General features: G+C 44.7%; 1 protein-coding gene across 1 annotated transcript in view; it reads right to left on the reverse strand.

Moving 5' to 3' along the window:
* LOC119463250 (vesicle-fusing ATPase 1-like) overlaps positions 1 to 12,517 on the reverse strand; it is a 64,339-nt gene that overhangs the window by 27,670 nt on the left and 24,152 nt on the right. Inside the window, exons 9-15 of the mRNA XM_037724122.2 lie at positions 5,170 to 5,258; positions 4,874 to 5,016; positions 4,392 to 4,591; positions 4,239 to 4,313; positions 3,804 to 4,157; positions 3,173 to 3,268; positions 2,943 to 3,099 (exon numbers count right to left, since the gene is read on the reverse strand). Of these exons, the coding sequence (XP_037580050.1) occupies positions 2,943 to 3,099; positions 3,173 to 3,268; positions 3,804 to 4,157; positions 4,239 to 4,313; positions 4,392 to 4,591; positions 4,874 to 5,016; positions 5,170 to 5,258 (1,114 nt within the window). The remainder of the gene's footprint in view (positions 1 to 2,942; positions 3,100 to 3,172; positions 3,269 to 3,803; positions 4,158 to 4,238; positions 4,314 to 4,391; positions 4,592 to 4,873; positions 5,017 to 5,169; positions 5,259 to 12,517) is intronic.

Raw genomic sequence — 12,517 nt, forward strand, 5'->3', positions numbered from 1 at the left:
CGCAAATGAGCGAAGTATTTAGCACAGCGCAAATTCGAGAAAGACGCCACACCACAGCCCGTAAGCAAAGGGAACAGGCCATCATGCAGAATTTCACAGGGCTCGTTATGGTGGTTGAGAAAACGGAGACGTCACCAAAGGCGGATGGCAACAGAACAGGGAGCGTCTCCGCGAGTAGGAATGCGGCTGAAAAGATCAACCTGGCTGAGGTACGCGCGCACACAAAGGGCCAGTCAAACCGTCAATGAGGGGGAGAGCAGCTTCCTTTGTCCACGAGAGCGAGGACAAAGGAAGAATGGCGATTCTCCTCGCGTTTACGGCCTCCCTCTCCGAGACGAGAAAGAAAGCTGCGGCCACACGAATTGACAGGTGACGGGAGGGGGCAGTGTATGTCTGGCGCCCTTTATTGCCCATGGCGAGGCCCAATGACTTTCAGATTGCGACCTAGTCGAGTGCGCATTAAGAGGTAGTAATTGTCGAATTGGGCGCCTCCATAAGGTTCTCATTTGTAAATTTGTAAATAAAACACGTTGCATTTTTTTTCTTTTGTTAGTTATTAAGACCTTATTTCTTTTAATTTCAAAGGTTCCGCATTAATCTCGGTGTTTCGCTGTATTGATTGTTATGAGAGCCAGTGACACGAATAAAACTGCGAAGCAAGTTTTGCGATGGTGGTGGCTCGTGGACGTGCTGATTTTGTAGATAGGCATTAACATTCGAGGTTTGTAGAAATAAACCATTTTGGATAATTCAATGCTTACAGGGTAGGTGCATTTATCGGTTACCATTGTGGAAGTTTAATTTGCTCAAGCGAGTTCGAAGAAGCAGTTTTCTTTCCCGGTGTTGCGAGCAGATAGAGTATCCTGGCTTTTTGTTTCCTGGCTTTAACTGCCACTTTATGAATCAGCTTAATTAGGAGTTGAAGCGGTCATCAGAGCGCAGTACATTTGGCATTAGAAGCGCTGGTACTGGCAGGTAGCACTGACCCAACGAGTAACTAAATCGCCGCGCAGCATTTATCCCTTTGATCATTTTCAATGCGCTCTCAGTCTTTCAATAAACGCGGCTTTCCCGGGCAAGAGAAACAAAAACGTTAGGTATTAGGTAGGTTGAAATATGCATTGAAGTCTAGTTTTTTTCCTTTTGTTAATTTTCGGGAATCTCAAACAAGGGCTGCAGGTATAATTCTGATAAGGTTTTATGTGAAGAATGTGTGAACCTGGCAGTTCTCATGGTTAGTTGGGTGCTCTCTATTTGTTGTGCCTTGGGCTTGGCGTGGTCTATTTCCAGAAGGTGTCACCTGGCCTGCCTTGGAACGAACGGCGAAACGAAGCAGAGGCACGGGGTTTGCCGGTCTCTTCGAGGTGTTTGGATGCTGCAACCCCTTCGAGACCTCCTGTGGCGGTGGACGGGCTGTTATGATCGGCTTGGAACTCTGCATCTCAGTTGTGGGAAACCAAACCCGCGCACGTTCCCGTGTCGGGGCAATTATCTTCATACCCAAGAGGCGGTTATGATCTTTCTTGAAACTGTACCTCTGAAATGTGGGAAACAAGCCCGAGCGCCTTTCCCGTGACGAGATAATCCCCTTCATCCCCGAGAAAGCGTCACACCTCTACGACTTGAGCAGACACAAAAGGCGAGCTACCAAAGGAGAGGACCCGAGGGGGAGGAGGTCGTCAACTTGACCACCGGACAGAGGACTGACACTTCCACAAGTTCCCCGAAGGAGACATCGGCTACCACAAGACCAAGTCCTGGCCCCCCTTGTTAGGCAGAACCGCTCGAGACTCGGATAGAGCCAAACCATGTACCAATGAAGTGAATACAATACTTTCTAATTTTTTTCATCATCACGATGCCCGCCTTCATCACCGTCTCCTGATTCTTGCGGTGACGACCCACTTCACCCGGTCGAGATTATATCACTAGTGTGCCGAGAGCGGGTGTCGCGGAAGCACCGAGTGTGATGCCTGCCGCCGCCGGCCGCTTGGTGCGCTGCACTTCGGGACTGTGCCGGACCATGCTGAGACATGGGCGGACTTCAGGCGAGACACGACGCGAGTCTCCCCATTTGCCCGGCGATCTGCGTCATATGTTCTTGTCCCAATCCGCGATACGTTCGGGGTCTGCAGACGCGCTGGGTAATGAGATGAGCCGTTTCTTTCCGCGTCTCTGTCTGGGAAATCGCGGTTTCGCGACCTGTTCAAAGTTTCTTTAGACAGACGAGTGCAAACATGGATGCAAAACACCCACTCACAAGAAGAAAAGACTGCAACGAAAGCGGCAGCAAGGCGAGAAATGAACTACGCATTGCAATCGACGCGTAGCAATCAACGCATCGCAAACGAACGCGAGTCGAACACCGCAGGGTTTAGCATGGTGCCGACAGGCATCGCCGTCCCCTGCTTTAGAGCATTATGTGATGCTTGATCCCTGCTTTAGAGCATTATGTGATGCTTGATCGGTTTACCAAATCAGTTTCTGAACCACACTAACTTTTTCTGCAACACTGAGATGGAGCAAAGTCAGAGCTGGCATCAGACCAAAATTGATGAGGAATTTTTCTGATACAATGCCATGGTTACAACTTACAATGCATTTAAAAAAAGGGAAGCATGAAATCTTAAACTAACTTTTTTCATCAGTGTGCTCGAGTATTCACCTCACATAAAAATGCCAGTTATGCAATATACGAATGCAAAAAGCAAGCAGCAACTAGAGATATGGACGTTAAACCTTTACTGTGCATGCAATTTTACATAAGAATACACCTCTGATGTGTTTAAGTTATCTTTATTACAGATGGTGCTTCACATTTAAAAATTTCTCAAGTTTAGTTTTCTTACAGAAACTCTCCAATATGCTTTATAATTCTCGTTTCAATCTTAATCCAAAAGGAACAATAAGCAGTACTCATCAAAGATATGAACAGCACCCACCTTCAAGAAGGATTGTGACCAAACCTCTCGACTCTGGAGATCGTGCCTGCTGGATGAATAAATCACCATCTTCCAGTATGGCACTTATCTGTGGTCCCCATGTGGTAACACCTTTAGACACCAATTGTTCAATTTCTTCTGAACTAGTTCCGAATGCCTGTAATACCATGATCAACAAGTTAAACCAAGCAAGACATAAAAGCTTTAGTTAATTGAGATTCAACTCTTACCGGCTTCACGTCATTCTCCAGTGCATTCATGAAGTCAGGTCGGGTAACAAGAAGCTTCTCAGCAGCTTCCGGGTCAAGTTCCACTTTACTTCCTGCCTGGATTAAGAACATATGGCGATTAGTTATCCTTACCCAACTGAAAAACATTTGTGACAGATTATTTTGGCAAAGGTTCAAGAGGAAATGTACAGGTAAGTCCATTATTTATGGGAACACATATAAGCCGAGCATGAGCAAATTTTCCTGCATGGTAAGTCAGGAAGCATAGTTTTTGTGGCAGATGGCACAAGGAAGATGGCCCTAGCTCTTCTCTACATAGCTGCATAATGCATTGACAGCACTTCCGCAAACACCAACAACTGCAGCCTTTGCAAGATGCAAGTCAGATGCCTGCATGTTCTGTTTAACAACAGACCTGCAAGTACATGCAAATAATAGTACCTGTGCTCTGTCACAGAATGCATTTATTTTGCAAAATAATATGAAGCATAAGCAGTATTATTGCTGCTACTATGCAATCATGGCAGAAATTTAACACAAATACGGCATGCGGGAAGAATGGGAAGCTGCTAGTGAAAAGAGCACACACTGCCTTATTGGTAACTGCACTGGACCAGCATAGTGAACTCACCTTGATGAGCCGGTTCATGGCAGTTGACTGTGCTGCACGTACTAAGCCTTCTAGCTCGGCACCTGAAAAGTTTTTAGTAAGGACAGCCAGCTCAGCCAAGTCCACATCAGGAGCCATCTTGCGGTGAGTGCGCATCTGCGCTGTGTGGATGTTCAGAATCTGGAGGCGACCAGGTTCGTCGGGGAGCCCAATCTCCATCTGCACCTCAAGACGACCTGGTCGGGTCAGCGCCTCGTCAATCATGTCCCGACGGTTGGTCATACCAATCACTAGAATGTTGTTCAATGATTCCACGCCGTCTATTTTGGACAGCAACTGGTTCACCACAGTGTCATGAACACCTGTGTTTCCAGCCTGCATACAAACATAACAATTGTGCAGCAGACGACTTCAAAACCCAAGGCCAGTATTCATTCTGTTTTCTACAAGTCTTACCACTGAGCCTCGCTGCTTGCATATAGCATCAATTTCATCAAAAATTATGATGTGGAGGCCACTGTTGACACCCAACTGAAAAGAAAGAGCATAAGAGAAAAATATATAATGTGAAGGAGCTAAATGAAAACAGTGCAAAGTCAGTGAGTGTACCTTTTTTTCTTCCTCTTCTGCGTCCTCAAAAAGGCGCCGAATGTTTGCTTCAGACTCACCAACATACTTGTTTAATATCTGAGGTCCGTTTACTATCTTTGGTTCTCGTCCATTCAGCATTTTGCCAATCTGACGAGCCATCAAAGTCTTCCCAGTACCAGGTGGCCCATAGAGAAGGATGCCGCGGACATGCTTCAGGTCTGCAAACACAAGCACCATGAGAGAATAAGAAATGCCTTTATGAATTTGCATTTATGCCCACGAAGGCTTTTAGAAGGCCTTAAACAGTATGGCCAATCAGAAAGACAAACGGCACTCAGTCGCAACTTCTGCTCATGCTTTATCTGCATGAGTGAGAGTGCTGACAGGACAGCAATTTATAGATGTGAACTAATTCAGTATCACAGAAACTGTCGAACTAGTGGCTAGCATCAACATTATTACTTATTTTCACAGAGATGAAAGTGTTCCTTCGAACTCACCAAGCTGTTCAATAACTTCAGGTGGAAAAACTCTTGAGGCAAATGCCCTTCTGAATATAGCGTTGAACTCTCTGTCCAGCCCTCCAATGCCCATCTTATTAAAATCCCAGTCTGGATTGATGATAGACTGACGTACCATTTTCCTGACAAAAAACAGTAGTTGAGATGTTGAATGAAAAGACATCAAAAGAAAGTGCAGTACAAGACCAGTATAAAGAGCATACCATGACTACCTAACATAAAGACTGTCCTATGTTGCTGCATGCAAACCCTTCAGCATGTCACTTTAAATTTACCCTTTGGCATGTCCAGTAAGGTTCACTGTAGAGCCTTCAGCCTTTTCAAAAACAACGGCAGCATCTGGTAACAGCAGCCCAATCAGGGTCTGAAAAAGATTTATTTGTAAAGGCATGTAAGTGCCTTGGAAACAACACACACTGGATGTTAGAAAACACTGCACTTTGCAAAATCAGCACATGAAAACTACAAGTCAATTGTACAGCAGTAAAACCCATCTAAAAAAGCTTATACCTATGGCATATGTAAACATTTAACCCTGCAGCTTGCTTTCTGTGTAGTTGCTATAGATTGTCCTATACACAGTTCTTATAGGGCCCCTTACAAGGCCACATATCTAATTTTGGTTATATGCTGAAAGTTGTTACGTGCCCTCTCGGGAGCATTCTACCGTAAGAATTTTTCAAATTGGTTCATTAGCAGAGATAGAAATATTTGAAGTGTCATGAACCCATGATTTCAATTCCTTCCCTGCATTATTCCATACCAGAGCCAGGGGATAGCGTCACGTGACGTAGATGTCACTGCCTTTTTTTTCATTGTTTTTATCGCGTTTTTGTTGCACAGCACACTTCCAGTGACGGTCTTGCGCACAAGCCCCCGAGCTGTTGCGTCTGTTTCGTTTTGCTCTGTGCACAATCTTGCGAGCTGTGCACGAGAACACTTGCATTGTTGTCTGGCTGCTTCTGCGGAATGGATTCCTCAGTGCGTGTACATTTCGAGATGTTGGCCCAGCTTATTGATCCTTATTACGATACAACGCGTTGTTGTACCGATGGCACCTGACTAGCGGTAAGATAGTTAGTAGTAGATTTTTATGGTGCAAGAGCAACTGTGGCCAAAGAGCGCCAAACACAAGGTTGGTGGTCGACTCAGGTTAGTAAGCAGTACTCAAGGAGAAGGATAAGAAACAGTGGTGTATAGGGCCTAAAATTAATTGAGTCGATAATCGCGTCGATAACAGTCACGATAACAGTCACATAATCGCGTCGATAGCAGTCACGGTTTTTTCCGCAGCGGTTGCGGCAAACAGTTGTTTCGTTTTGGCTCGGTGCAAAGCTGTCGAGCTTGAAGAGCAGCGGCTACATCGCGATCATGTTTTCGCCAGCTCAATGGCGAAAACGTAATCGCAATGTGAGCGCGATAGTACAAAGCGTGTCTACATGCTTGGTCTACATATGTTCTGCATACGTGCAGGGCTTGAAAATCGTTGTTTTGGTTATAGTGCAGTACCGCTTATAGTGCAGATATTCGCGACTCCAGCGACTTACGTTATAAGCGGTCTACACTGTAGATTCTGTTTCTAATGTGTGGCCTGAGGTCCTCGTAGGGTACATTATCTATGTCAAGAGAATTACAAAGAGCAGCCGACTCCGCAAGTTTGTCAGCTACCTCAATGCCAGCTATGTTGCAGTGCCTCGGCACCCAGCACAGTGTGATTTTAACTTTGGATTTGTGAGCCAACATGAGACATTTTAGAAGGAAATTAGTCACTGGACTTATATGCTTTTTACCGGATGACAACGCAGTCACCGCACTGAGGGAGTCTGTGTATATGATGGGGGCTGGTTTTTTTCTTCTGCAGGATGTGCCTTACGGCCAGGAGTATGCTACAGCATTCTGCAGTAAATATGCTTGATGTTCGTTCATTGTTTTCGATTCAGAAAATTCAGGGCCATGTGCAGCACATGCGACAGCTGAGGACTTAGAGGCGTCAGTGTAATACTCGACGCACCTGTATTTTGCCTGCAAGTACATGAAATGCTGATTTATTGCGAGAGGATGCCCATGTCTGCTAACCTCAAGAAATTACATATCACAGTTAAAAGCGTGTAGTTCCCACGGTGCAATGGTGTCTTTATGAGAGACCACCTGGAGATTGGAGACCGGTATGTGCAGGCTTTCAAGGTGTGACGCGACTCTACTACGAGATATGGTGGCATTGCTGATGGTCACCTCAAAAACAAATGGGTGTTGGTTGTGTCCCGCAAAAGTGCACCAGATGGTTGCTCTACATGAGAAACCACCTTAGGGGCATACACTATTGCTTGTGCACTGCCTTCGTCATTCCAGTGACTATCTGTTCGCCTCAACATAAAGGCTGGCTATTGGGCTTGTTCTGAAAGCACCAGTGGCCAGACGGAGCCCGAGGTGGTACACTGGGTCAAGCATCTTTAGCACAGACTTTGACGCTGATTCGTACACTACCGAGCGATAGTCAATACGTGACAAGACTACGCTATTCAGAAGGTTCAGTAGACAGTCACGGTATGTACCCCATGACTGATGGGAAAGAATCTTTAGTAAGTTCAATGCTTTCAAGCATTTCAATCGCAACTGCTTTATATGTGCAACAAAGGTAAGCTTTTCATCAACCACAACACCTAGGAATTCCTGATCTTTTTTAATGACTATGATCTGCCCTTTCAGTGCGACGTGGGGTCTGGCCTAATGCTACACTGTTTAGAAAAAGGTAAACAGATGGTTTTTCCACAGTTACATTTAAAACCATTTTCATCTGCCCAGCTTAAGAGTTTATTTACCCCCAACTGAATTTGCCGTTCACAGATGGCCAAGTTGCAGGATTTGAAACTGATCAGGACATTGTCTACGTAAGAAGAGTAAGAGATGGTTTTGGGCAACACACTGCTTAGGGAGTTCATTTTAACAATGAAAAGCGTGCAGCTGAGAACGCCACCTTGGGGGACGCCATTCTCCAGTATAAACCGCTTCGATAGAACATTTCCAACACGAACCACGATGGTGCGTAGAGGTAGCTTTCTATAGTATTGAGCATGTTTCCCGCGACTCCAAGAGAATGCAGATCACGGAGAATGCCATAATGCCAGGTCGTGTCATAGGCTTTTTTCAGGTCAAAGAATACAGAAAGACAGTGTTGTTTTTGGATAAAGACGTCCCTGACATAAGACTCAAATGCTACAAGCTGGTAAGTTGTCGACCGACCAGACCTGAATCCAGCTTGACGTCGGTCAAGAAGGCCGTTAAATTCAAGAAAATACACGAGGCGGCAATTTATCATTTTTTCAAAGATCTTTCACAAGCAACTAGTCAAGGCAATGGGCTTGTAGCTAGCTGCAGTGCGGCTTCTTTTCCTTGTTTTAAAATGGGTATGATAACAGCCTCTTTCCAGGCTTCCCAGAGGACCATACTAGTATTTTGTTAAACAGAAAGAGGTTGGTTACAAAGGTGTGTTCATGTACGTGCTTCAGCATGCCATATGTAATCCTGTCTGGGCCTGCTGCTGAGTTGCCACATGTTCCCAGAGCCACCTTCAGTTCCTCCATAGTGAAAGGGCTATTGTACCCTCCTGTGGATGTCCTTTTATCACGGATAGGTTTCGGCTTTTCCGCTAGCTTGTGTCGCATGAAGGAGTCTATATAATGCGCTGAGCTGAAAATATATTCAAAATGTTGACCATTGCATCTGCTTGGTGTTCCAGTGTATCACCAGCAGTGCTGACCAGAGGCACTAGGTGAGCACTGCGCCTTTGAAGTGCTCTAAGTCTGTTGTACACTTTATGTGTATCTGTGTAGGAGTTCACAGTTCACAGATGAGAGGAATGACTGCCAGCTTTCCCGTTTGGATGCATGTCGGATATGCCTGCCATTTGCTTTAGCACACTTGAAGTCTATTAAATTGTCAACTGTAGGATACCTGCGGAATTTTGCCCATGCTTTGTTTTGCTTCTCACGGGCATTCTTGCACTCCAAATTCCACCATGGCCTTCGCTTGTTTTGCGTTTTATTTCATGTCTGTGGGATTGATTTCTGGGCGGCCTCTATAATATGCAGTGTGATCATGGATTGAGATTCGTCTATACCTAGCTAGGTCTACAATTGATGAACTGGACAGTTTTGAGAGTTCTCGGAACTTCTTCCAATCAGCAGCTTGTTCTTTAAATTTCCTATGATTATTTACACCTAAATTAATGTTTCCTGTGTGGTTTAAGGAAACAGGAAAGTGGTCGCTACCATACAGATTATCAATAACAGCCCACTCAGTGGTTGCCAAGAGCACCGGAGAGCCAATAGCAAGGTCTATTGCTGTGTATGAGTTGTGTGCTATATTAAAGTATGTTGGCTCTTTTTCATTAAAAATACAGGAACCGGAGGACAATAAAAATTTTTCGATTAGCGCACCCCGAGAATCAACTTTTGTACATCCCCATTGTGGGTGCTGCGCATTGAAATCTCCAACCAACATGAATAGATCTGGGAGCTGGTCAATAAGTTTTTCAAATTCATCTATTTATTTATTATTTATTATACATACCCTCAAGACAGAGGTATTACAGAGAGGAGTGGGTAAAGAAAGAGAAAAAAACATACATAAGTAACTAACAAAGCAGCAAAAGTGGTTTAGTTAACACAAAAAAATTGATTAGTTAATTGTATCAGGGAGCGATGATGTCAAATATGGCCGAACGAAACTTTGAGTTGCCCTTGATTGCAACAACTGCGCCGGGAAGGTGGTTCCATTCTTGAGAGGTCCTGGGAATAAATGATTCCTGACAGGTTCTGGTGTGGCAATGAATTATTCCAACCTTATGGCTATGATCAATGCGAGAGGAAATGTATATAGGAGATGATATAAGATTATCGCGCAGGTAGGAATTGTGGAAATATAGTTTATGAAATAAAGCAAGGCGAAAGCACTTACGTCAGGTCTGAGAGCAGAGGAAGTACCAAGGAGCTTTTCATGGAAGTTACTCATGATGTGTGACTATAATTACTATAAATGAAACGCGCGGCATTGTTTTGGATTAATTCAAGTGACTGCAAAAGGGTTTCAAGGTGCGGGTCCCAGATGGATGAGGCGTACTTCATTTTACTCCTAATAAGCATTTTGTATAAGATTAACTTTAAAATGACATAGGAGCAGAAGAAAAATTTCGGCGAATATAAGCTAGCATGCGGTTAGTATTGTTGATTACCTTATCGATGTGTAACGACCAGGAAAGTGTCGAAGTTATGTGGACACCTAGGTATTTATAGGATGTTACGGCTTCTAGGGGAGTATCATTAAGGTAATAGTTTGGCGGACGAATATTGCTGCGAGTTGCATGCATACATTTACATTTAGTTATGTTAAGTTGCATTAACCATACGTCACGCCAGTTAGAGATAGCATTAATATAGTCTTGTAGGAACTTATCAGAACTGTCCGAGATTTCATGGAGGATAACACAGTCATCTGCGAAAAGGTAAATGCTAGAAGAAACATCATTGGGTAAATCGTTAACGTAAATTAAGAAAAGAAGAGGGCCTAGAACTGATCCTAGGGGCACACCAGAGTCCACGGGGCTAAATGGGGATGTATGATTATTTGACGCAATGTACTGTGACCGATTAAGAAGAAAATGTTCAAGCCATGCAATGAGGTTAGGATCAAGACTAAGTTTGCTAAGTTTAAATAGAGGCAATTTATGATACACTTTATTGACGGCCTTGGCGAAGTCAAAGAAAACACAGTCTGCGAATGAACCTTTGTCAAGAATAAGATAAAGATGTGAGTAAAAGAAAGAAGTTGAGTTTTGCAAGACAAGTTTTTTCGGACACCATGTTGTGCTTTAGTGCAAAATGAATTATTGTCTAAGTGCTTTGCTAAATGTGAGTACAAAATATGCTCAAGAACCTTACAAGGAATGCTGGTGAGGGAGAAATGGGGCGGTAGTTGAGGGGCGAATTTTTGCTGCCGGACTTGTGAAGTGGGACCACCTTCCCGACCTTCCAATCTGCAGGGAGGGATCTGCAACATTGACGGAGAGGTGATGGTCCGGAGGAATATATAGGGAACATACGGTTATTATTCTCCCAAAAGTTAGGGCTCGTATTGCCACTGCCTCTAAATCGGTAACCAGAGTGATACTTTGGCAGGGAATTGTTTTCTGCTCGACAATAGCAACGCCACCCGATGAGTGGGCACTGCTTTGCCTGTCTTTCTGGTATACCGCATATTATTTTAGAAAGTTTGTGCGTGTTGGGTTTAAGTGTGTTTTCTGTAGGCAAAATATGTTTGGTTGGTATTTCATATATGTCATCCAGGTTCTTGAGTAGCCCTCGGCAGTTCCAGTGGATAATGCTCTCAGCAGCCATTTTTATGAGTGAGAAGGGGACGGGTTATTCAAATGTCACTGCCTTTATCAGGTGACTTGACTGGCAGATGTTTTTTTTGTTTGAGGCGGTCTAGAAAACTCCGCCTCTCTTTGGGGGACTCTCTCAGCATCAGAGATACTGAGGATCCCGGGATCACTTCCATTGCTTCCGGCGGGGACTCGGAAGCGGATGAGGGTTTGTCAAGAGGAGTAGACTCTCTCTCAGTTGTCTTTTGTCCCAGAGGTCTGTGAGAAGTTGACCTCTGGGACTGGGAAGGTTGGTGCAGCTGATGGCTGCTTGCTGGGGGGCCAAGAAAGGTGCGCATTAGCAAAGGTGTATTGCGTGCCCACCGTAACTAGATGCGCCAGGCCTCCCGGCGCGCTGCGTCGACATAGGATCTTGCGGAGAGAGCTTCTTCCAGCGTTCAGGAAATGTGATGTTTTCCGTTACTTTGATTTGAATTATCTTTTTCTCATTCTGGAATATTTCACATGTTCGCGAGTACCCAGCATGCGGCCCATAACAGTTGGAACATTCTGTTTGAGTGGCACTGCAGCTTTCGGTTGGGTGCTCATGAGCACCACACTTTGCACAGGTGAGTTTTCCACGACATGTCTTGGATCTGTGTCCGTACTTTTGGGACTTAAAGCATCTTCTCTGATTTGGAACAAAGGGGTGGACTTTGCAGTGAATGAACTCTGTTTCACAGCATCTGGTAGGTGGGAACGATTAAAAGTCAAGACAATATGGGGTGTCACTACATCTTCACCGTTTCGCCTTATGGTGATGCGGCGTAGGGCAATGACACCTTGATCTCTGAAGCCATCGAAGAGGTCAGAGACTGTATCGCGGATCAGATCACGTTCTGATATAACGCCTTGAACTGTGGTCAGACTGCGGTGGGGGGTAATGGACACCAGCAAGTGAGCGAACTGCTTTTGTTTGAGGAGGATGTCGCTCGCAATGATCTTTCTGTGACACTTCAACAAGAAGATCACCGGATGACAGTTTCTTTGCTTCGTAGTTTTTCCCTATAATTTTTTCAAAGGTCCTAGCAATAACAAAAACGGACATTGCAGCAACTGAGTCGTTGTCTACAAGAGAGTGGATAATCAGGAAACGTGGGAAGTGATCACAATCAGTTCAAGTTCTGTCAAAGCTTTCTTCGGTGCGACCCCTTTTCAGGGACCGATCAGGCTTTTTGGAAGAAGAAGTACTTATGCGATATGGG

This window comes from Dermacentor silvarum, chromosome 1 (genome assembly GCF_013339745.2).
Source record: "Dermacentor silvarum isolate Dsil-2018 chromosome 1, BIME_Dsil_1.4, whole genome shotgun sequence".
NCBI classification, from domain to species: Eukaryota; Metazoa; Arthropoda; class Arachnida; order Ixodida; family Ixodidae; genus Dermacentor; species Dermacentor silvarum.